The following is a 25,818-nucleotide window of genomic DNA, read 5'->3' on the forward strand; positions in this document are numbered from 1 at the left end:
ACTTGAACTGGTGTAAGTGGCATGGGGCTAGAGGGATGGCTCAGTCATTAAGAACACATGCTTTTGTAGAGGGCCAAAGTTCGGTTCTCAGCACTCAAGTTGTACAGCTCACAGCTACCTGTAATTCTAGCTCCAGAGTGTCTGATACACTCATCCATCCGCCACAGGCACCTGTCCTCACAGGCACATAGCCACACACACATCCACATAATTAAAAAATATTAGAACAAGGGCAAGTCTCCAGGAATAATGAGCGTAAAGGGTATAGATGAGATTCCCTCTCCTGCAAGATAACTTAGTGTGGCCTTTCATAAGATGGTTCTTAAACCACACCAGCTAAAAATGGTTGTGCTTTTGAAATAACATCTTACTTTTAAGAAATATTTCTGTATAGTCTACTGACAAATTTGTGCCAGCACCCATATATACACATATACTCAGTTTCTCTCTTTCTCTCTCTCCCTCCCTCCCTCCATGCATGCATTCATCCATCCACTCATCCATCCATCCCTCTCTTCTTCTCTCTCTTTGCTCCCCCCAATGTTTTGGTCATAATTAAAAGAAGGAACTTAACTTCCTGCCAGAATGGCATGGGTACAGTTAGGGAGGGGAGCTGTGGGGTTTCAGCAGAATTTGACTGTTTTCTTCTATAGTGTTTAGTGTTTTTTTTTTTTTTTTTAATTTCTATAATGAAATCCTTTTCAGATGAAATTCTCTTATACAGGAAGGCCTATGGGATTATGAAACTGCAACTTGGTTTTCTTTGCTGCATCTCCACAGCTTTCCACATTCAGGAAAAGTTCATTTAGAAAGAGCTGTCAAGCGAAGGGTTAGCCAAAGGTCCCTGTGGCTGGCTTATGGTTGTCCTCTGTGTCTGTAAAGCAGTGTGATCTTCTGGCCGAAGGAGACTCCGGTAAATGCTAGGGCATGCTTTAACCTGGAGAACAGTGTGTGACAACAATGCCGTTTCTCTGTAAAATAAAAAGTTGGTCAAACAGGGCCTTATTGAAGATGCAGTCTTCATTTCTAAACTCAGCTTCCTTCGGCCTGAGTAGAACTAGCTCCCTGCCTCCTTCACGTTCTGTACAGAGGTATCTGCCCTTGGATTTGTGACTGGACACATGGCATAGATCCCCAGGGCTCTGAGGATGTTCCCATGGTCCTCTGCAGCCTGTGGAGACCTGTCTTGCTAGCAATTGCTGTCCTCAGGGAAGGCCCATTTGGGGCTGTGTGTGTGAACACCATCTTTGGGCCTGAGTGTGTTCCCGAGTCCCTCTTTGCTCTTCCTCTTACTGTTGAAGCCACTTAACTTCCTGCCAGACACCACCATGTGCTAGACACTGAGAAGGCGAAGTAAGCCACAACAGACTTGTGATCATAGTTTCATGAAAAACACTGGATATACACTCAGTTCAATATCAGGCCAGAGATGCTGAATCAGGCAGGGGAGGGACTCCAGATGTGTGTGTGCATGGCATATTAATGACTGTGAGAAGTCATTTGTAATGTTAGTGTTAGAAACTTGCCTTAACCTTACCGTAACTCAGCCGCTGAGCCTGCAGGGGTGGGAATGTGCTAAGTCACTAACAAAGGCAAATCTTCCCAGGAAGCTTGTCTCTTAATAGTTATTTTCCCCTTAACGCATAGCTCCTGTGAGTCGAGCTCTGAGAAATTGTACTCAACCAGAGAGATGGGTTCATTTTCTAGATGGATTATGTAGGAGCAACTTCCTCAACTCTGCTGGAGCAGAGAGAGAGATGGTAGATGTCGCCTAACAGGGAGTTGAGGAGACAGTTTGAGCTGTCCTAAGGTTGGCAGAACGTGAATAGGTGCCCATTTAGCAGCTACCTGTGGTGAGCTCACTGGGCTGACTTTGAGCTCCATTGTGTCAGTGAGGAAAGTTGTAGCCAAAATCCTGGGGGTCTGGTAGGGCCAGCAAATGATTCCTTTCCCTTCCTTCCTTCCTTCCTTCCTTCCTTCCTTCCTTCCTTCCTTCCTTTCCTCCCTCCTTTCTTTCTTTCTTTCTTTCTTTCTTTCTTTCTTTCTTTCTTTCTTTCTTTCTTTCTTTCTTTCTTTCTTTCTTTTTTTTGGAGACAGGGTTTCTCTGTGTAGCTTTGGAGCCTGTCCTGGAACTCATGCTATAGATCAGGCTGGCCTCGAACTCACAGAGATCCTCCTGCCTCTGCCTCCCAAGTGCTGGGATTAAAGGCATGCGCCACCACTGCCTGGCAAAAGATTTTCTTAAGGCTTTAAGTTTGAAGACCAGGTCTTAGAACTTCACCAAGATGAGCAACAGAGATCTATGGGACAGAGCATTTCCAGAATCTCCATGTGTCCAAAAATATTACAGCACCAAAGTCCTGCATGTGACTGACCCACAGCATCTGCAGGCAGAGTTCAGGTATCTCCCCTGGCCCAGCCACACATCAGCTTTATGACTGTATTGTCTTCTTCAAAGTATAGTCATAGTTTCTGTGTCCCCTGTGGGACTGGATCTGAGGGGTTATATCTGCCTGCAGCTGCAGGAACTGTAGAGCCACGAAAGAATGCAGGTACTGGGGTTGGGGATTTAGCTTAGTAGTAGAGTGCTTGCCTAGCAAGCACAAGGCCCTGGGTTCGGGCCTCAACTGTAGGAAAAAAAAAAGGATCAGGGACTCAAGGCCAGAGTAATCAATATAACAAGTTCAAGGCCAGCCTAAACTTCAGCAGATTCTTTGTCAAAAAACAAACAGAAGAATAAATTGATCTGTCAGAGGAGGCTAAAAACAAACAAACAAACAAACAAACAAACAAACAAAAATACGCAGGTGCTGGGACCATTGCTCATTAATTCTTGCTCTTCCTTGCAGCCGAGCTGGAGTTCGCACAGGTCCTCATCATCGTCGTGGTGGTCACAGTGATGGTGGTGGTTGTCGTATGCCTCCTGAACCACTACAAAGTCTCCACACGTTCCTTCATCAATCGCCCCAACCAGAGCCGGAGACAGGAGGACGGGCTGCAGCCGGTGAGTGTGAGCCTGGGCCATCTGGAGTGCTCCTGGGCACTCCGGAGTTGCAAACCCAGGCAGGGTATGGCAAGGGCTAGAAGCCAGGGCAGCTCACCTGTCAGCTGGCCACAGTACAGAGGTGTCAAGGACTTTGGCTTGATGGCTGACACAGAAAAGTGCATACATCATATGCATGGAGCTCTGTGGATTCTCACTGATAGCCAGTACCCAGTCAGGAAAGTGGCATAAAGCCCTTCCAAAGCTTGCCCAAGTCCTCCATCTGTAAAAGTCTCTATTTGTTTATTGATCATTAGCCCTAATTAGTTTTGCTAGCCGTGGACCTCACACTCATGAGGTCTCTTGTAGATGTAACCAGCTTGTTAAATAAGAAACCCAGAACCAATTGCACAGTTAAAAACCACAAGGTCAGAGCAAGAGCAGAAAACCTTACCCTTCACTGCTTCTGCTGTCCTTCCTCTCTACATGAGAGCTACCTCTGTGTGTCCTATCTTTTTTATAGATTTTCTGTTCTGTTTTCTCATTGGTTGTAAACCCAGCCACATGACCTCCTCGTCACTGCCTGTTTATACAGGCCTCCAGGTCTTCTATGGTTGGTATTGAGATTAAAGGCGTGTGTCTGTCATGCTGGCTGTGTCCTTGAACACACAGAGATCCACCTAGCTCCGCCTCCCAAGTGCTGGGATTAAAGGCGTGCAGCACTACCACTCAGCTTCTGCTCTGGCTTGCTCTGACCTCAAGGCAACTTTATTAACATACAAATAAAATCACATTTCAATACAAATAAAATATCACTATATTTCCTCTTTTCTATTTTAATAAAAATAAAAAAGGAAAAAGTTATAACTAACATAAGAAAAACTATATACAAAAGTACAATAACTATATATACCATATATACAAACAATAAATACCTAAACAATGTCTAGTTCATTTGCATTTGACAAATTCAGAGAACATAATTCCATTATCTATCCTATTTTGGTAAGTCCAGAATGTACCTGATTCACTTTTTATCCTAACTTATATTGCCAATGGAACGGTCTTATAACGTCTTTCAAATTTATATACTTACAGCTCTTAGTGAGTTTTTCTGAAATCCTTAGCAATGATAATTATAACTATAACTAACTATTAACTCCCTCAGAGACCTAAGAAGGAAATAATACTACCTAATAAAAAATAAAAACAGGAAGTGCATGCAAGCAGCTTCCAAAAAAATGTGAGTTGACAGAAACAGCCAGCTGCCTGGATAGTCACCTGAGGTTTCTCCACAGTGTTGGGGCATCATCTTCAGCCTATAGGCTTAGCTTATCTGACAGACTCATTTGTCAACTAGGATGTATACAAGGTCAACAGTTTGACCTCACATTTGGTGAGAGCAGTCCATGTACCAGAAACACCTGAATTCCATTAGTGTCATGTCATGATTCAGGATTTTAAATTCTGGAAATTATTGATGTTTTTTCAATTCAGCTGTCCATTTTTCTTGGCTGTGTATATGTGGCTTCATCTTGGCATCCTGTTCTTCTCCACATCTCTCTATTAAACGCCAGTCTACTATAGAGAGGGGTGAGCTTAGTTATTCTTCAAGAATAACTTTTATCTGCTGTTCCATTGCACATCAGAAGCCATTGGCCCACTCCCTGTTCAGCTGCCTTTGAAGAAAAGGGCACAGTACCTTTTCTATATTGCAAAGGCCACTCACTTCAGGGATGGTGCCATATTGTCCTGGCTTCAGAAGATGCCTTTTGTTAAAGCCACAACCACACTTGTTTTTTGCAAGAATCGGTAGTCCTTTATTTCATGTCCTGTCTGTCCTGTTTGTCAGCAGTTGATTCGAGGATACTTTGTTGTCCAGTGGCTAACTTTTGCCACAATGAAAGTTAACTCCATATGCAGTTTCTTCAATGCCCATATTTTCTCTGAAGTAGATTGGTACTGCCAGGAGCCGTCATGTCTCATACTTATAGCAAAAAAGAAAAATTCCTAAGTTATTAAAACATTTTAAATGCCATATTCTGTAGATCTCTGAAGGGTTTGAAGATGACCTGTCTATCTAAAATATATCTGTTTGATCTTGAAAACACACCTAATATGACTACAAGTTCAATTATAATGTCTAACCACTAATTTTCAAATAGTTGGTAATACTAACATTCAAGGATTAGCAAATTGCATTACATTGTTAAATGAATGGTATAAATACAACATCTTGAGCAAGATTAGAAATATGTATATGTCATATTCTAACAATCTCAATAATAATAATAATAATTTGTATACAATATAAAACAATCCAATCCAATATAAAGTATTTAAAACTAGTAATTGTCTTTTTCTTTTTTTTTCTTTTTTTTTTTTAAAACAAGCACCTTTTGCCTAGCCCTTTTCCTAACCCTTAACAACAACTTGTAACCAACCTTCCTAAACAATGAAAACTATCCCAGACCCAATACCCATAAAAAGACCAAAAAACCACCCACCCCACACCACCCCTTTGGGAATGTGGGCGTTGTATTCTTAAAATTGCTTCCTGCTGGGTATGGACGAAGTTATCTTTATTCTGAAAAGAAAAATTTTGGGTTAATTGACAAATTCTAGGAAAGGTAACTATATTCTTTGTTATCCATAATGCCAAAGTTCAGGGTTTATCTCAAGTCCTTATTCAAGTAGTTTTTGAAACTGGATCATCTCAGCTAGCCATCTCAGAATTGCTCTAAGCACTTTGTAGTCCAAAGCTGATCTGTAGATGATGTTTGTCAGCTTCGTGATATTATTTTCCACGTGGAATTGTCATTGGCCTACCATTGTCTAGCTCTTACTCTTATATTTAGCCCATTTCTGTTAGTCTATACTTTGCCACATGGCTTGTGGCTTACCGGTGTCTTTACATGTTGCTTCTCATGGCAGCGGCTGGCAGTGTCTTCTTGAACATACAGAGATCTACCTAGCTCTGCCTCCCAAGTGCTGGGATTAAAGGCGTGCCCCACTACCACTCAGCTTCTGCTCTGGCTTGCTCTGACCTCAAGGCAACTTTATTAACATACAAATAAAATCACATTTCAATACAAATAAAATATCACTATAGTCTCTCTCATGTCTGGCTTCATCCACACAATTCCAGGTTATGTATAGATTTTTACTTGAATTTAGTCCTGCAGTTGGTCTAGGGATAGGTAATGTCCTCATACGTCTCCAAGTGTGTCTGCAGTTCTTGGATGTGAGTCAGCTGAAGGAGACAGTGGGATGGGCAAGCAATGTGTGCATTTTTAGGTACAGGGAATGGGGTGGACTAGAAATGTAGAATGCTACAAGCCAGGCTCCTCAGTTGGGGCTTTTTAAGTTTTTATTTCTTACCCCACACTTCTTTCTCCCTTACTAAAACAGTGTGATGTATGGCTCAGCTGACCCATAACCAAACTTGGGAGGCCTGGGGCTGCTGGGCATGTTCTCAGCCTGTTTTATAATCTGTAATTCTGCTGACTTTTGGCTAGAGACTTGGAAATAGTGCATTTAAGTGACTTTAAGTTCTTAATGGCAGTGTAAGATAAGACATAGGAGGCGTCTAGAATTCATCTTTCGTTCTTAGTAGCGGGCGAGACATACTTCATGGAGTTTCCTTTATTAGGACCAGAGATGCCCAGCCACTGCTTAAGGGGGGCACTGACTTACAAGAGGCTGTTGTTGGTATGGGGTGTAACCGTTGTAATGGGTAGTGTGGGGTGGCAGCTGTGCATGGGGCCCCCTCTCAACAGGGCAGGGTCTTGCTTCATTGGAACCACAGAGTTGAGTTGCCCAGGGAGCCTAATAGCTTGGTGGTCCTTGTGAACAAAGGTAAGTGCAATAGGAAGCAGGAAGGGTATGCTTTTCTGTATGCTGTGTACACCTCACACCGGAAGTCCAGGCTGGGGCAGTGATGGCGGACGTGATTTGGTCTAAGAGTCCCTTTTCCTTTTGGCTTCCTGCATCTTCTCTTGCTGCCTTCCTCAGCCTCTCCTGGTCCTCAGTTTTGCTTACCAGCTCCCCTGGGCCTGCTTGACTGGCTTCTTTATATACTGCAATGGCTTTTTGTCACTTGTCACCTGGTATCCACGCGTCCACCCCTGACGTCACACGTCATTGTACAAAGACAGCTCAGATTTTGAAAGAGAGAACGAATTCTTCCAAAGTCTGGATCTTTAAGAGGACAAGGAACAGCTTGTTATAGTGGCCATTTTATAGCCCCATAGGGTCTTTGCTCTGCCTTATAATAAAGGCCATGGGTGCCAGCCGCTCCTTGGTAGATATGGTACAACTCTTTCACATGGCCATCAGGCAACAGGCGATAGCACTCGGGTTTGCACAGATTGCCAGGAGTGCTTGGTCCTGAATGCAAGCTCTACTCCCTAAGGAGGACCCAGCATAGTTTCTTATTCTAAAATTTACCCATCTGCCTTTCCTGTTTTGCACTTTGTGCTCCAAGACTTCTCAGATACTCAGGGTTCCTGTCTGGGTGACACAGGTTTCTCCAGTCCCTTGTCTAGGCCCCTCCCTTTGTTGTCTTCTTGGACTTGCCTAGATGAGAATATCAACCAGCTTCCAAGTGTCCATGTCCCCACAGTGCAGACCCAGCCCCATGCTCTCTGGCCGCCACTGCCCTTAGGTGTTGTGTCCTGGCCATATGCTCCACAGTTAGGTATTTCCCAACCAAGAGGCATAGCAGGAAGCCAACTCAAGAAGGCCAAGAAGCAAAGTTCTCCTGTGGTTTTACTTAGGAAGGTGCTTCTCCTTTACCTGCTGGTCTACCCTGTGCTGGTCTCTCTGGGAGCATGGGAGCCATGGGCCATGAAGTGTCGGCATGCTGATTGGCAGGACGCTCCTTTCTGAAAACTGGGAAGGTCACTAGGAGCAGCCCTGCCCGGATGCACATTGAGTAGCAACGAAGACAGTCAGTAGTTCGTGAATTTTACCTACCAAAAGGGTAGTTCTGTTGGTAGACGTTTGTAAGCTGTGTGCGGAGAGCTGGGTCCTGTTGCAGAGCTGGAGCCTGTAGAGAGGCATGCCTTTCCTACCTGTGTTTATGAAGTGCGCATGAGAACAGTGTGGTCTTTCATTCCTGAACTACTGTGTGGCTCTTTTTCACTTTCCTTCTGAGTGATCCAGAGCTGAGTTCCATCCTTCCCCAGGACTTGTGCGTTCTTTCTCTGTTAATCACAACTATAGATATTGCCTGACTTAGGAAAGGGCTCCAGTCCAGGCTTCATAAAATTCAAGGTGTATTTCAATACTGTGACCGGGGGTGCTCTGATCTTAGACTGTGGCTTGAACTCCTGGGACTATTAGCATAGCTTATGGTTCTAAAAAAGGGAGAGAGTGGAGGGCAAACCTTCCTTCTCAACTGCACACACCTGAGTTTCCGTCCTTTCTACCCCTTACCTGCGTCCATGGAGTGTTCTCTCTTATTAAAGCTAGAAAAGCACTTCATTCCTTTGTAAGTCTGACTCTCAGCGAGGGGTTGTTCTGTAGAGGCTGGGAGGGTGGGAGAGTTGAGGATGTAATGCTTCAAGAGATAGCCTGATCATCTCATAGTGCGCAGGAGAGACCCTAAAGAAACTGTCGTCCCCTTAGTGTTCAGTGCCACCTGCCCACGTGCACCGTTGACAAGGAAGGCCACCATCATTGCAAGCAAGTTCCTCTGGCTGCTTTGATGTGTCCACAAAGAGAAGGGCACACTTCTCCCGTATTGCAGGAGACATAGCTGCTCTGAGACTCTGCATGGTAGACACTTTCCCTAGTCATTTCTATCTGCCTCTGTGCATCCCACCCTTCACTGGACCTCATCTTAGCCAGGAGAGCAAAGTGACCAGGAAAGAGCAGCCAGCTCTCATGCTACCTGAGTGAGGTCAAGGCTCCACTGCCACCCTTTTGGTCCTGCTGGGAATGCTTAGGTTCCACCAGCCCCTTGTGTTTATAAAGCGGGCATGAGAAGCCATTGTTTCCTCTGCTTCAGTGATTGGCCCCGGCTCGACAGCTTTAGTTACATTTCCAAGTTGCCTCCCTTGGCCTCTCAAAACAATAGTCTGTGTTCACTATCTTCCCAAAAAGAAGTAGCAGGAGCTGGGCAGTCACATCATGGAAGAGAGGATGCTCTGCTCTTGTTCACATTACACGGCCAGGCAGGTTGCCCATGGATGGGCTGTTGATTTGTAGAACTCGGGGCAGAGTGACAAGTGAGGATAAATGTGTATGTCCACTGTGCCTCTGGTGGGTGGTTTCATATTGGTTCTCCAAGCCCTGTTCCTAGATCCTGAAGCACCTTTGTTTAGCTAGCACTGAAGTCCCAGGCTCACCTCCCCTAGCAGCATGGGCAAGTACCTTAGGCACCCTGCTACTTGGCAGCATGTAGGTACAGAAGGTTCCTGCCAACCTTTCAGTGGGGGACCTCTCATTGTGCTGAGCCTGAGTGTTGCAGAGATATTTAATGTTTGGGGTCTTTTGCCTACTTATTACAGACCCATGTGAGGTCTTTAGTGTGTTTGTAATGCTGGGTTCATCTTAAACTGGCTGAGAAAGAGTGAGCCACCTTTCTTCCTATTAGTGGGCATCTATCTTACTTTGATCAAAAGGAAAAGCCAGAATGAAGTTACTAGTCCTTGTTAGATTTAATTGTCAGTCTGGCAGCCTAGAGTCAGTCATCTGAGAGGAAATCCTGGACCGAGGAGTTGCCTAGATCAGATCCGTTGGGGGGGGGGGCAATCGTCTTGATAATTAATTGATGCAGGAGGGGCAAGCCCATGGTGGGTGGTGCCATTCCGAGGTGGGTGGTCCTGGGTTGTGTAAGAACACGATCTGAGCATGAGAGAGAGTGAGCCAGCAGCCAGCAGCCAGCAGCCAGCAGCTTCAAGCTCCTCCCTGAGTTCTTGCTCTACCGCTTCCCTCACTGATTGTGAGTCTGGGAAGTGTAAGGCAAGTAAGTCCTTTCCTTCCCATGTTGCTTTTGGTCAGAGTGCTTTTTATCACAGCAGCAGAAATCAAGCTAGAACATGCATAGGACAGGATCTCAAAAGCCTGACCGGCCTTGGGGACTGGGGACAGTCCTGTGCAAAGACTCTTGCGTTCCAGCTGCTCCCGGACTCTGAGGCTTTCCTCTAGACAGCACAATCTTGAGGGACTTCACAGAAAGGAGACAGGATGCTCCCACCCACCTCCCCTGCTTTTCTTTTCTCACATTGCCAACAGCCTTTGTCTCTTCATTCCTTGTTTGGGACGATGCAGGTTTGAAGTATGGGGAGGGCTCCATGGAACTGAGGCCAGTCACCCTCCCTCTGATAGATGAGTGCCAGGGCTGACCAGTGAGAGTCACTGAACAAAAATGAAAAATAGAACCCCAGGCCCACATGAAAGGAAAAGTAGATGCTCAAATGATAACTAACAGAAGGAGATAGGTTTGGGGCAGAAATCTTTTTGTTTTCCTGAGACACTCTCAACTTGTTTGTAAGTGTCTTGTTTAGATGGTTTGGAGCTTTGAGACCATCTAGATTTCTTTCCTTTATCTGAAATTACCAAATAATGGGAAAACAATTAAAGGCCCTAGGTGTTCCAGACCCAACCCCTAAGGGATAGTTGCCAGAATAGCCTAGGCCAGTGATTCTCAACCTTCCTAATGCTGCGACCCTTTGATATAGTTCCTCATGTTGTGGTGACCCCCAGCCATAACATTATTATTAAATTGCCAGTTTGTAACTGTAATTTTACTACTGTTATAAAGCATAATGCCAATATCTGATATGCGACCCCTGAAGGGGTCATGACCCGCAAGTTGAGAACCGCTGGTCTAGGCTTTTCCTGCTGGAGGGGTTCTGAGAAATCCTTTCTGACAGCTGCATCGCAGCCAGGTGGATTCTGCTGACCATATCTGAGCAGCCCAGGGTTTGTGGCCAGTGGGCATGCAGAAGCAGCTGGTTTCATAGCAGGACTGGAGGGGTAAGGAGTTTTACTCATCAGTGTGGGCTACATGAGATAGTAGATATGTTGAGCCACCTTTGACTTGTAAAAGCAGAAATTTCATTTTAAAAGTTAATAAAAAGAGTCGTGGCAAGCATTTCTTCATTACCAGCTGTTCCAGGAACTTGAGCAGTTGCAAAAAGCCAGATGTCTGGGCTTCCCCACAGAGACTCTCACACCAGCAGAGTGGGAGAGACAAGCATTTGTCTACTAGTCCAGTTGCACTGGAGACTCAAGGCCATTTCATTTGTCCCCCTGGATGCTGGGAAAGAGAAGCAGTCTCTGTGGTTGTCTCCTCTGCCAGTGCAGAAACTTGGGCTCCTCAGACCCGGAGTGCCTCGGTGTGGGGCGCGTCTATACCCTAAAGAAATTATGGGTGTGACCTGGAGCAGGGCCAGTGCCTGTCATTTGCCCTTCTGACAAAAGTTAACCCAACTGTTAGGAATTGGAGGGTATCACCCAAATTTTGGAGTTTACATCTTCTCTAGCATATTGGGCCACCCTGGCCTCTCAGGGTGGGCCACAGAGTAGAAGCCCCAGGAGATGGGCCAATGTACACCCATGGTTGTAATCCTATCGCTTCTACAGCAATGCCGTCGTTACTTATTGGTTTTTAGCATTTGATAGGTGGTGGGAAGGGCTGTGTTAAAAGTATTTTTTTTTAAAGATTTATTTATTATGTACACAGAAGAGGGCACCAGATCTCATTATAGATGGTTGTGAGCCACCATGTGGGTGCTGGGAATTGAACTCAGGACCTCCAGAAGAACAGCTAGTGCTCTTAACCATTGAGCCATCTCTCCAGCCCTGTTAAAAGTATTTTTAAAGGATTTCTTTTTATCTATGTGTATGAGTATTTGCCTGAATGCATGTATGCCTGTGCCTGTCTGGTGCCGATGGAGGGCAGAAGAGCGTGTGTCAGGTTCCTTGGAACTGGAGTTACGAACAGTCGTCAGCCGCCTCCCATGTGGGTTCTGGAACCGACGCATTGCAAGAGCATTGAGTGCTCTGAACAGCTTCTCCAGGCCCTCATCTCTTATTTGTTTACAGGAGCTCACTCTGGAGTCCAGCCTGGTCTTGAACTCCCAACCCCTGCCTCAACCTCCCAAGCGCTGGGATTGTAGGTGTGAGCCACCACACCTGGCATGGGAGTTATTTTTAAAAAAACAACAACAACAACAACAAACCCATTGTTTAGTACTTGGGACTCAAAGCCCAGGGAGGAAACTGAAATGAATGAAGAGGGTTTCTGGCTTTCTGGAAACAAACAGAGCAAACAAACAAACAACATGGGGAAAACGCCATTGTGGAAGTGAAGGCCGCTTCTGCCCATTCAGGAGTGAAGCGTGTGTGGGAGTGAACAGAGTGCAGCATGTCCTGTGACTAAAGCCTGTGACTGAGAACAGAGGCCTAGCTGTGGGCTCTCTAGCTGCCTGTAGCCCAGTCCTAACCACCAGCAGGCTTGGAAGTAAAAGTGGTTGGAGGACAGCAGTTCTGGGCAGCCAATAACACCCTGGGTCCTTTGGAAAGCACTGGGGCTCTGATTCACTGGGAGCTGTACCTTCCAGGACGTGCTGACCGTGGCAGGTGCCTTTCTCAGCCTGCTTGCGTCTTCAACCTCCCTTTCTAGGCAGAGGCTTTGAGATGGGCCCCATACCCATAGGGATATTGGAAACCCACAGACCATGCTCTAGTCCAGGGTAGGGCGTAGGGAGTGTAAGCCTGCCTACTATATCTCTGTCTTCTTCCAAGATGACTGAAGAACACCTGCTTCTTTTCCTGTCTACCTACGTAAACTGTGTGTAGAAAAGTATTTGTAAAATGATGGGAAAAACCATTTTCAGTAAGGTCTGTACTAAATGATGCCATTGTCATAGTCCTGTTCCTGACACTCTGGACTAAAAATAAGTGTGGCAGAGGATTGTCTGGTAGGGTTGATGGGACGGAAGATGATGTCATGGGGTGGCTTCCCTGTCAGTGATAGCCTTGCACCCTGAAACCAGATGGAGTTGTCCATATTGTCCAGTCACCATTCTCCACTATTTCAAAAGATACAGAAACCACATCTCTAAGTGCCGAGCAGACAGTCGGGGCGGGGCAGTGTTTATCCTGATACTCTCAACACTGGCTTCCTGTTGCCAGTTACACTGTCTGCCTCCCTGCCTTGGCAGGAAGAGCTTCAGCTGTCAGGTGGTCACTGAAAGGGTTTTACCCTTTGATATATCTGTCTGAAGCCCTAGAAGACAGATGACTGCAAAATCAGGATGTAACCATCCCTTGAAGTATGGCGCGTTGCAAAACAGAATCTGGGGAGGATGCAGCCGATTCCCATCTGAAGCAGCATATATGGATGTTTTTAATAGCCAACTTTATCTTTAAAGCCACGTGACTCACATGGTCCTCTTAATGTCACCACCACCCAGAATTTAGAATTACCTTTAGGGCTTACAAATCTTGGCTTTCATATGAAGGAAAACTTATTCTTTTTTTCTTCTTTATGAAGGCAAATCTTCATTTTTCTATTTATTTCCTGAGGATAGATTTGAGCTTTGGTATCATCCAAAGCAATTTAGAATGAAGTCCTGCGGATGACTGATTGATGTAGCGGTAGGATTCCAGGCTGGTACAAAGCCAGGTGACATAGAAAGGTGGATGCTATGTCAACTCACAAACTGAACCATACAAGATCAGAAAGGACCCACAACAAACTGATGCTGCTTCTGTAAGGCGATGTAGACAATAGCACCTTAGCTGCATCGTTGAAACTCCCATGATGAAGGGCTGGAGAGATAGCTCAGTGGTTACTTGGTACTCTTCAGAGAACCTGAGTTCTATTCCCAGCACTCATGTTGGGTGGCTCAACCTATAACTCCAACTTCTGGGGATCCGATGCCCTTTTCTGTTTACCTGCAATGCATAGGAGCTACACATCCCCCAACACACATATACATTAATAAAAGTAAAGATAAATCTTAAACAAAACCTACCAGGGTGAGAATGTATGCACGGTGAAGTCTAGACCAACCCAAGTTCCACACTGAGACCCTTTCTTTTAGAAATTAAAAATCCTCTTTTCACACAAAAAAAGATGACGGTAAATCTGATCCTCTTTAGATCCCAGGAAAGTAGTCTGAGAATGGTTTGTATTAATGCAAAAAAAAATGTAAAAATAACACATTAAAATTATTTATGAATATTTAAAATGTTACTTCTTATTATAAACAGGCATAGCCAGAGCACATGATGTGGAGGTCAGAGGTCAATTCTCAGAAGTCAGTTCTCTCCTGCCACTGTGTTTCAGGGGTAGGACTCAGGTCCTCAGACTTCCCCTGCAGACCCTTTTACCCACTGAGCCACTTCAGGCCCCTGAAAACTGAACAAACAAAATTCTAGTAACCTTTTAAGTTTATAAGGCATTAGCAGTAGTCAAGCGGTGATTTTTTTTTTTTCTTGGTATGATTATAGTACAAGTTTCAAAGTTTTCTGAATTATTCTGAAATTCTAGGTGGCTTTTACTGAAGAGCCTCCCCTCCAGGGCTGATTTCTGGCTAGAAGTTAATCCCTTACCTACTCTGTGCAAAGAAAGGACTGGAGTTGGTTGGTAGCAGGATGGTGCCAGCTAAGACCCAAAAGTCTCCTGTTCCCTAAGCTTCTTAGTTCTGGCTTGCTTGTATTGAAATGTGGTGGTTCACTCCACCCCACCCCCCCACCCCCAACTTCCCTCTCCCCTCCCTTCCCACTCCCCCACCCCAACCCACCAACCCCCCCAACCCCCACCCCCACCCCCACCCTGCCTCTCTCAGCTGGGGGAAGCTCCTGGGGGTTTCTTTTCTCCGTACACTGCATTATTCTACAAATGGAAAGGATTCCCATTCTCTCCTTCCCAGCAGGTCTTCCTGGAGATTTGTCTGTCTCTTAAGGGATGTGCCCTAGATTGAGAGAGTTAGTAGTCTTAAGAAGTCTGAAGATAGATTGCCAAGGAGGAATGGAGGAGGAGGCAGTGTGGCTGCCTGTGGGTGTGCCGCCATGCAGCGGGACTGACTTTATTTCTAAGCTGTTACTGCCACCTAGTGTGGAAAAGATAGAATGCGACTATGTGGATGGTGGGAAGGTGTATGGGAAAAGGCAGAAAGGAGAATTGATCTTACCAGAAAGTAAAGATGTTGCTGAGCATCTGAAAACCACTCCTACCTCTGCTTTGAAATTCTCCCCATGGGACAAATAAAAAAAAAAATAGACGCGCAGTGATCTGAAGCCATATGAGACACACCATCACTGGAAGAAACCCTGAGCCAGAAGCCAGCACTGGTGGTCTCACTGGTGATTCCCATTATTCTCTCCTTATGGTAAGGAGAGTTTAGCTGAAAGCATAGTCTCAAGGAAGTCCAAGCTAGTTACAGTACACATGGACACAAGCAGCAGGCTCTGGCCCACAGCTATCAGCAAGCTGTAATTACAGACTGCCTTCTCTTGATTTAAAACATCCAAGATGTATAGAAATGAAGGGTATTGCAAGGGACAGAGAATAACCAGACATTAACAAATTGGACAATCTAGATAAAATAGACAAATGGTTAGAAACTCCTTACTAAAACTGACTTCTGACAAAATAGAAATCTGAACATGCCTGTAACTAGTAAGGGGATTGAACAGCTCCAGTGAGTGAAAACACTTCCTATTGTGTTTGCTTCACATATTTGAGGGCTTGGTCCCTGTCTGGTGGCCCTGTTTCGGAAGGCTGTAAAATCCCTGGGAGGTGAGCTCTAGATGGAAGAAGCGGGTTACTAGGGGTTGTTCTTGAATGTCTGGCCCTTCTCCAAGCTTCCCAGGTATGAGCCAGCTCCCACTGCCATAGACATGAGCTGATCCTGGTGCCACAGATTCCTGTTATAAGCAGATGCCTCCCCTTACACTAGGAGCCCAAATACCTCTTTGCTCCCTGAAGTTGCTTTTCCCAAGAAGAAGAACTAACGCACCTCTGTGCTGGCTAATTTTATGTCAACTTGACACAGGCTGGAGTCATTTGGGAAGAGGAAACCTCAGTTGAAAAAAAAGGCCCCTGTCAGATTGGCCTGCGGGCAAGCGTCTGGTGCATTTTCTTGGTTGATGGTTGACTTGGGAGAGCCCAGCTCACTGTGGGCAGTGCCACCCCTGGGCTGGTGGTGTTGGATGTAGAAGAAAGCAGGCTGAGCGAGACACAAGGGGCAAGCCAGTAAGAAGCAATTCTCTATGTCCTCCACATCAGTTCCTGCCTCTGGACTCCTGCTCTGAGTACACGCCTTCCTCTCCCTCAGTGAAAGACTGTGATGTGGAACTGTAAGGTGAAATCAACCTTTTTCTTCTCAAGTTGCCTTTGGTCATTTTTTTTTTTTTAATTGCACCAATAGAAACTCTTCCTCCCTAACAAAGGAAGTTCAGCTGGCTGAAAGGAGGACCCTACCAAATATGAGTTGATACCTCTCCTCAGATCTTTTCCAAGGACTGAAGAGATGGGAAAGTTCCTGACTTGTTCTAGCAGGCCAGGATTCCCAATGCCACAGAAGGACAAAGAAGACACAAACACCAAGAGAAAGCCATAAACCAGTATCCTTTATGGATATTGACATAATAGTCTTCAGTAAAATGATCGACACTTGATTTTGGCATTATTTCAAAAGAATGATAAACCATGGCCAAAGGAGATTTATTTCTGGAATGTAAGCCTGGCTCAGAACATAAAAATAAGGTAACATTATATATCCCACCAACAGAATGAAGAGATTGGGAAGAACACACATGTGATCATCTCAATTGATACACAAGTGTTTAATAAGACTCAACATCCTCCCATAAAAATACCTGACAGAGAAGCTCACTGGCAACATTATAAAATACTAAAACTAATAGAGTAGTAAAATACTAAAACTTTCTTCTAAGATCGGGAACAAGATAAAGATGCCTGCCTTTTCCTTATCCACCAGCACAGTATTTGTTGGAAGTTCTAGTCAAAGTGGTTTGCCAGGAGAAACAAAAGGTATTTATCTTCATCAGGGTTACTCTTGCTGCGATGAAACACTGTAACCAAAAGCGACTTGGGAGACGAAAGGGTTTATTTGGTTTACACTTACATATCACAGTTCATCACTGAAGAAGTCAGGGCAGGCAATCGAGAAAGGCAGGAACCTGGAGGCAGGAGATGAGGCAGAGGCCATGGAAGAAGCTCTTTCCTAGCTTCTTCCTCATGGCTGGCTTAGCCTGCTTTCTCATAGCATCTGGAGTTGGCCCCACCCACAAAGACTGGGCCCGCCCACATCCGGCACTAAGTGTGAAATGCCCTGCAGGCTTGCCTACAGCCTGATCTTATGGAAGTGTTTTCTCAGCTGAGGCTCCTTCCTCTCAGCTGACTCTAGCTGTGTCACGTTGACATAATAGTAGTTGGCACGGGTTCCCAGTGGGAAAAGATGAAGGAAGATTACCTGTTAGCAGGTGACATGCTCGTAGGAGCCTCCCAAAACACAGAGAAACATGTTACATCTAATAAATGGGAACCAGGGAAGTAGCAAGCTACAAAATCGGCACTCAGAAATCAGCTGTGTTTCTTTAAACTAACAATGGATAGTCCGATTTTATGAGGAATTTTAGAAAGCATTTTCATTTACAATAGGCTTAAAAATAGTTCAAGATTTAGTCATCAGAAACCATAAAATACTGGTGAAAATTTAAAGACACAAAAAAACGGAAAGACATCCTATATACATGAATAAAATATTGACATCTTAATATTTTTAGGAAGTCATTACTGTCCAAAGATATCCACAAACTACTGATGTTTTTTTGTTTTGCAAAAATCTTAAAAAAAAAAAAAAATCCATCTGACAACTTTTGTGATATTCCGGGGACCCTCAGTAGCCAAAATGACTTCAAATGAGAATAACAGATTCAGGAGGTGGTCTCATAATTCGTGATTCAAAAAAATACTACAAAGCCAATAGTAATTAAAACTGTGCTATTAGCATACAGGATGATGATATATGTATCAACGGAATAGATTAGACAGCGCTGAAATAAACCTTTCCAAAGATGGTCAAGAGGTGTCAACATGGACTCCAGAAACATACAATTAGAAAATGGGCTTTTCAAAACTGATGTTGGGGGCTAGACCTCCCTGTGCAAAAGAACAGTAATGGACCCTAATCTTACAGCACAATGAAAAATTAAAATGGATTTAAATTTTTAAAAATGTATTTACTTTATATCCTAACCATAGTTTCCCCTCCTTCTTCTCCCCTCGTCCCTCCCTAACACTTCGTCTCTGCTCACCCTCATCCTCTCCTTCATTTCTATTCAGAAAAGGGCCCTTCCATGGATATCAGCAAAACATGGCATATTAAATTGCAGTAAGACTAAGCACCTCCCCTTATATTAAAGCTGGGCAAAATAGTCAGAGACAGCCCCAGCTCCCACTGTTAGGAGTCCCACAAGAAGACCAAGCTATACAACTGCCACATATATGCAGAGGGCCTAGGTCAGTCCATGCAGGCTCCCTGGTTGGTGGTTCAGTCTCTGTGAGTCCCTGTGAGCCCAGGTTAGCTGGTTCTGTGGGCTTTCTTGAGATGTTCTTGATCTCTCTGACTCCTAACAATCCTTCCTCCCTCTCATCAACAAGATTCCTGTGACCAGAAGCAACTTAAGGATGAGAATTTCAGCTTCCAGTTCTAGAGGGATGGTCCATAATGTCGGGGAAGGCATGGCATGGTGTTAAGAGCAGGAAGCTGGTGGATCACATTTTATCTGCACACAGGAAGCAGAGAGAAAGGTCAGGAAGTTGAGTGAGGTTATAACCCCTCAGAGTCTACCTCAAGTAACATAACTTCTCCAGCAAGGCTCTACCTCCTAAACCGGCCCATAACCTCCCCAAACAGTGCCACCTATTGGGGACCATGCATTCAAATGCATGGGTCTATGAGAGACATTTTTCATTCAAACCATAGCATAGCCCATATCTGTAGAAGGTGCGGTCTGTCTCACGTGCATATGCATTTGTGTTATTGGCCTTTTATAGACAGAGATTGAGGAACTTTGTTGTAGGAAAGCCTCTCACTTAGCATGTTTATAACTGTCTAGGCTCTCCCCACACAGAGCCCTGCAGACCTGCAAGAAAAATGTTCTCCTCCTACTCAGATGATCAAAGATGAGGAACTATCTGACTGTATAATCCAGAGAAGAAAAAGTAATGTGCTCATTCACAGTGAAGATTTGATTGTAGAAAAAATAATCCAAGAAAAAACAAAAGCCTACCATCAGCATAAATGTCGCAAGACCATTTGGAATCAATCTTATCCACTGTTCCCTTGTTAGCATATTCCACATTGAGGTTTGTGGCTCTGGATGTCCTTAGTGGGCAGCTAATTGACAGGCTGAGCTAATGTGTTAATATGAGGCTTCAAAGGTGCATGAAGGAACAGGATACCTAAAATGAGGAGATACCATTAAGTTCCCCATGTTAGACAGACCTTATCTCCAGAGATAAAGGGGGCCATGGTTGCAGAGGGTAAGGCAGGGTGAAGAGAGAGGAAAAAGTCTAGACAAGATTCTGAGGACTTAGCCATCTATCAGGATGTGATTAGGCACCCACTGAGTCCCACAGAGTGGTAGCACCAGGGAGTGACCACATTATGTAATCCCAGTGCACCTGAATTTCCAGTAGCACCTGAAAGATGTGACAGGTCAGGGAAAATGCAGTGTCCCTTGATCTGTCAATTTTGAGGGAAATGAAGCCACTAAGAAGAATCATTGCCGTTGAGACAATGTGCTCCCCTCCTTCCTGGGTTCTTGATGGTGCAGTTAAATGATTGGAGCTGGACACTAAGGGCTGTGGGAGAGAAGAGTGGTGATGGTGATTGATGGATCTCAGAATACTGGTAGACTTGCTTTCTGGAGTCTGGTGCTAGTCATCAGTTGATCAGCAAGCAGGAGTTTGGGAGGAGATGCCACCACTCTGCTGAACTGGGGAGGGGATCAGTCTCGCCACTTGATTGAAGTTTTGGTTCTTCGTCTGTGGCCAGGCACAGACTGTGATGGTTCATTACATAATTTTATAGTCAGACTTTTATTGCCTATACTTCCTCTGAGCAGCTGGGGCAGCTGATATTTTTGTTACTGAGTCCATGATTCCCCATGAGTATCTTAGGAACGGGTTGTATGTATTGCACAACACAACGTGTTTAGCAACCAAGTGAGTATTTCTATTAGAATGCCAGCCACAGTGTGGGCTTGCACCTGAGGGCCTGGGTCTTTCACTGTGGACTTTGCAGTTTGGGGAAAATCAGTCCTCTCCAGAGCTCAAATAATACATATTCCCAGAAGTTTGCAAGTGTAGGCCTCTCCGTCCTCAGCCTCAGCAGATCTTACTAACACTGCTAATGGCTGGGAAACCCTTGCAAAGAGCCAATAATCTGAGCTCAAAAAGGCATATCACTGTGGAGTGCTTGTAAGCAAGTTTATGGTATGGGGCAATGGCTGCCCAGTCATGGAGTTATTCGCCTGTCACCTTGATAGTCTAGCCAGACCGTTTTTAAATTTTTCATTTATGAGCCGGGCAGTGGTGGTGCACATCTTTAATCTCAGCACTCAGGAGACAGAGGCAGGTGGAGCTCTGTGAGTTCAAGGCCAGCCTGGTTTACAGAGCAAGTTCTGGGACAGCCGGGAATGTTACACAGAGGAACCCTGTCTCGAAAAACAAAAAGAAAACAATGTTTTCAGTTACGGATGTATGTTTATATGTATGCAGATTTTTGTATGTGTGCCCTGGTGCATGTGTGGAGGTCAGAGAGTAACGTTCAGGAGTCACTTCTCTCTTGCTACCATTACGACACCAGGGACCAGACTCAGGTCCTCGAGCTTGGCAGAAAATGCTATGCTGTCTTGCTGGTCCTTGCCAAACATTTCATGAAAAGACAGCTCCTAGTTATCAGATTATATCTGTGAATATTCATGCTGAAGAATAAACTTAATAGAAGGCCTCGGAAGGTCATCCAGGCTTTGGAAATTGCAATTAACATTGAGAGCTGACCTGCACGTGGGTAGTGTCTCTGTGGCAGCCATAGACAGCAGGCTGTGGTGAAGAGGAGAATGGTGGCAATCTTGGTCCTGGCAGGCCGTGGTGATGGGGGTGTTGCTTTCAGAGTTTTTCTAGCCCAGGGACTCTCTAAGTGTTGACACAGACTAAATATAGTTCGCTGGCCATTTGAAGCGCTGGTTATATGAACCAGTATTTGACTTTATTCATTATGTCTTAAGAGCTAAGCTTTCTAATTTTTCTGTTGGGTCAAAACCTTCCACTTAGACGTGAGGCATGCAAGGGGATCAGCTCTTTCCTCTCCCGTGCTTTAGACAAGTCAGCCGTTGTCCAAAGAGCAAAGTGATTCTTGTTTCAAATACTTGGGGTTTAGAGTTTTTGGGGGACTGCTGCTGCTATTCTATGAGATAAATGATTTTTCTTATCCCTTGTTCCTCACTTTTCTCCTCCCCACCTCCAGGAAGGGTCCCTGTGGCCTTCTGACAGCTCCGTGCAGCGGCCAGGGGCTTCAGAGGTAAGGTGGAGGCTGTGGGAGAAGCCGTGGCCACAGCCTTGAATTTGAAATCAATTTCAGATTGAAGTCATTGTTTGGTTAAAAGGGGCAAGAAGGGGTTCCCCCTTAGAATCATGTGTCTAAGCTCTATACAGAGAATAGGTTAAAAATAGCTGACCATTGAATTATCTTAGAGCTACCAACTGGACTTTTGGAAGTGTAAGCATAGTTTGTACATATCAAATAGCATGGATGCTTTTCACATGTCTAATTTAATAATATAAAAATTTGGAGGCAGGATCTCAACTTGTAGCCCTGGTTGTTATGTGGATCAGGCCAGTTTTAACTCAGAGATCCACCAGCTTCTGCTTCTCAAGCTGGGGTTAAAGGCATGTCCCATAATGCTCACTGGTCATCTGAATTTTTAAAGTATTTCGACATGAATGTAACAATAACAAAACATATGTACAAAGATCATGAAACAATGAAATTTGTGGAGCCCAGTGTAGGTATTGGCAGTCAAACTAAACCAAAACACTCTCAGAGCTTCTCAATATACACCTGTAGAAAAGTAAAGAAGTCATGGTGGTCCCCCTTTCTGTCTGGCCTCCAGGACTCTGTGGCCTACACAGAATTCATGTCAGACTTCTTTAATGCAACTAACATAAATATCTCCATGCAAGAGAATAGGAATAAAATGCAGACATAAGATAGATTTCTTTAACATATGCCTAGCTCATAGACAGTGTTGAGTGGAGTGGGGTTTGGAATAAACTTTAGGATTCACGCATTGTCTTTTATTAAGAGGGTCAACAGAGGATTTTTACCTGGAATCATTCAATTAGAGTTCTCATGTTGCCACAGTTTGACCATTCCATCTTCCTTGTCGTTAGCTAGTGAAGTTTTATATTTGATTCTACAACAAATAAATCTCACTTGTTTTTAACTTTATCATGTATTGAATTTTTTAAATAGTACATTTTTGCCTTTAAGTACAAAATGTGGTTTGACCCCAGTCAGTGGTTATGTGTATGTGTGTGTGTCTACATATGTGGACACACATGTACATGTAACATTTGTCTTCCAGAAGGTAATTGGGATAAAGGGAGATTTATTTCTATAATGAACTTTTACATTAGCATTAGAAGTAATGGGCTTTGTGATATCATTTCCATACATCATGTGTCATGCTTGTTCACATTTGGTTCTCTCCCGACTGCCTTCTGTTCCTCTTCTCTCTGACTGGTTCCTGTCTTTCCCCTCCTGTATTCTCATCACATATATTCTATCTCTTCTATTTCACGTCTGTTAAGATTTCTCTCCCCCTTCATGTTCCCTTTATAGCTTCATAGCTCCTCTCCCTCTATGCCCCCACCCCCATTTTAAACTAAGTTCTTCATATAAGAAAAAAACATAGCATTTCTAAGTTTGGTTTATTTTACCTAACAATGATTCCCAGTTCCATCCATTTTCCTGCAAATGTCACAATTTCATTTTCTTTGTATCTTCACAAAACTCCGTTGTGTGTACACTTTTTTTTTTTTTTTTTTTTTACCCATTCGTCTGTTGATGGGTATCTAAGCTGGTTCCATTCCCTAGATACTGTGAATAAAACAGAAATAAATATGGATGTGCAGCTCTTTCTTTGGTATGTTTACTTAGTGTACTTGGTACATATTTGTAAGAGTAGGTGTAGCTGGGGAATTCTGTAGTTCTGTTTCTTCCATACCCTTGCCCACAAGTCCTGTCTAGCAGGCCTGCAGGCCTTAAGTTCAATCAGGAAGTAGTCGGCTATCCCCATGACATCCAGGCCACTATTGTGCCAGTGGGCATATCTTGTCCAACCACTTACTTGCTCTTGTAGCTCTCAGGGTTCCCAGGTGGTTAAGCTGGAACCTCAAAGGAGTTTGAATCTTCCCGATGGCTAAGGATGCTGAACATTTTTAACATGCCTCTTAGATGTTTGTTTGTCTGCTTTTGAGCACTGTATTTAGTTCCGTGCCCCGGTTTTCACTGGGTTGTGTGTTTCAACACTGTCAGCTGTATGGCTGGTAAATAGTTTTTCCCCATTCTGTAAGCTGCCTCTCGAATGGCGGTGCCCTTTGCTGAGCAGGTTTTCAGTTTCACTTGTCAGTTGTTGTCTTAATGTCTACATTACTGGGGTCCTGCCAGAAAATTCTTTCCTGTGCCTAGAATTTGAAACATAGTTTTTACTCTGTTCCCTATCAGTTTCAGGAGACCAAACGTTAGGTTGAGGTCCTTGATCCATCTGGAGTTGAGTTTTGTGCAGAATGCATATGGGTCTGCTTTCATCCTTCTGCAGTTTGATCAGCACCATTTGTTGAAGAGAGTGTCTTTTCCACAATGTGTATGGATGGTCTCTTTGTCAAAAATTGAGTGGCTGTGGGAGTGCAGACTTGGGTCTTCAGTCTGTCTTGTTGATGAATGTGTCTGTTTTTATGTCAGTGCCATACTGTTTTCATTACTGTGGCTTTGTAGTATAACTTGAAATCTGGGTGGTGATACCTCTGCTACCCGTGTCTTCCAACACTCATATTCTCTTTTCCACTTGATCACTCTGTTGGCAAGACTTTTCATGGAGCTTCTTACTTGGCTTATTGAACTTTTCATTTCACATTTGATTTTGATTGGAACTTTAGAAATGCTCTTTACTGAATTATATTTTCATATCTTGAAGTTTTTCTTTGTGTCAGTCAATTGTGTTTTTGTGGTCTTTATTCTGGCCTTTATGCATATCCTCCTTGAGGCCATCTTGGGCATGTTTATAATTAATATTTTGAAATCATTGCATTGCTCTTCCATGGGAACATAACTATGGGAGTACTGGTTTTTGGAAGAGACATACTCTCTTGTTTATTTCTGTTATTTGTGCTTTGCAATGGGCTCTAGGCACCTAAAGTTAGGTCATGTTTTTCTTGGGGTTTTTTTTTGTTGTTGTTGTTGTTTGTTTGTTTTGTGTTTTTTGGTATGAATATACCTTTGTTGAGCATACATTTGAATCTCTGTTTGCTATTACCCCAAATTGTCAGGTTATGGGCCAGGTGAACCGTGTCTGAGTTCAGTCTTGGAGCCAGTAGGTGGTGGCATGTGAATGGAGTCCCAAATCACCTGAGGCCAGGGCTATGGCTTGCTTCTGAGCATGAGAGCTAACCTTCCATAGAGTTAGAATGCTTTCACGGTAGCAGGTTCCCAAAAATGTGTAGAAGGCTCACTCAGCTCTGCAGGTGGTCCTAGGTAAAGGGTTGGAGTCGCTGTGGTAGTGAGACTTGAGGTCCTCAAGGCAGTGGGAGATCCTTATCAGAGGGATGTGCTCAGACACATGCTCCTCAGGCAACAAGGGTGAAGTCAGGAATTGAGTAGGGGGGTCTCTACCTGAGGTGTTCAAGAAACCTAGTCTTCCGGTGACAGGGACAGAGTTGTGGTGGGACTGGGGTCCCTTTCTAGGGTAGATGTTACAATGCTATTTTAATTTGCATTTCCCTGATAGTGAAGGAGGTTGAACACTTTCTCAAGTATTTATCAACCATTTGTAGTTCCTCTTTTGAGGAGTGTCCATTCAATAGTCCACTTATGGATTGAATGGTTTTCTTGGTGTTTGATTTTTAGAGTTCTTTATATAGTCTAGATATTCCCTGTCTAATTTGGAGACCCATTCTGTGGTCTGTGTCTTCACTCTGGAACCTGTTTCCTCTGCTGTGTGGAAGCTTTTTAATTTCATGTCGTTATTCTCCCCTGCCCCCTTCCCCGCCCATCAATCTCAGGAATCATTTCCTGTGTCAATGGCATTCTTCTAGAAAGCCCTTGCTTATGCCACCATCTGGCTCCACATGTCTTACCTGTGTTTTCCATGAGCAGTTTCAAAATTCAGGTCTTTGACCCATTTTAAATTGACTGTTTTATAGTACCAGAGGCAGAGATTTTGTCTTGTTCTGCTATATATAGAAATCAGTTTTCCCAACATTATTGGTTAAAGAGGAAAGAGGATGTTTTTTACACCATTGTAGAAAATTAGGTGGCTGTAGACATTAAGTTTATCCTAGGTCTCCTAGTCCATCGCATCAATCTACATGTCTGTATTTGTTACATGGCTCTGTGATATCATTTGATATCTGGAATTAAACTTCTAGCATTACTCTTTCTGCTAATGATTGTTTTGCCTATCTTGGTTCTTTTATGCTTCTATTTTATGAATTTTAGAATTGCTTCTGCTAGTCTATGAAGAAAGCCACTGGGATTTTTGTGGATATGGTACTGAGT

The 25,818-nt window shown here is 44.1% G+C and overlaps 1 protein-coding gene across 9 annotated transcripts in view; it reads left to right on the forward strand.

Moving 5' to 3' along the window:
- Positions 1 to 25,818, forward strand: part of Ldlrad4 (low density lipoprotein receptor class A domain containing 4) — a 346,280-nt gene that overhangs the window by 310,899 nt on the left and 9,563 nt on the right. For all 9 annotated transcript variants that reach the window (XM_036204313.1, XM_036204309.1, XM_036204308.1 and 6 more), the window contains 2 exons: positions 2,850 to 3,004; positions 21,508 to 21,561. In XM_036204313.1, the coding sequence (XP_036060206.1) occupies positions 2,850 to 3,004; positions 21,508 to 21,561 (209 nt within the window). The remainder of the gene's footprint in view (positions 1 to 2,849; positions 3,005 to 21,507; positions 21,562 to 25,818) is intronic.

Source organism: Onychomys torridus, chromosome 13, assembly GCF_903995425.1.
Source record: "Onychomys torridus chromosome 13, mOncTor1.1, whole genome shotgun sequence".
Taxonomy (NCBI): Eukaryota; Metazoa; Chordata; class Mammalia; order Rodentia; family Cricetidae; genus Onychomys; species Onychomys torridus.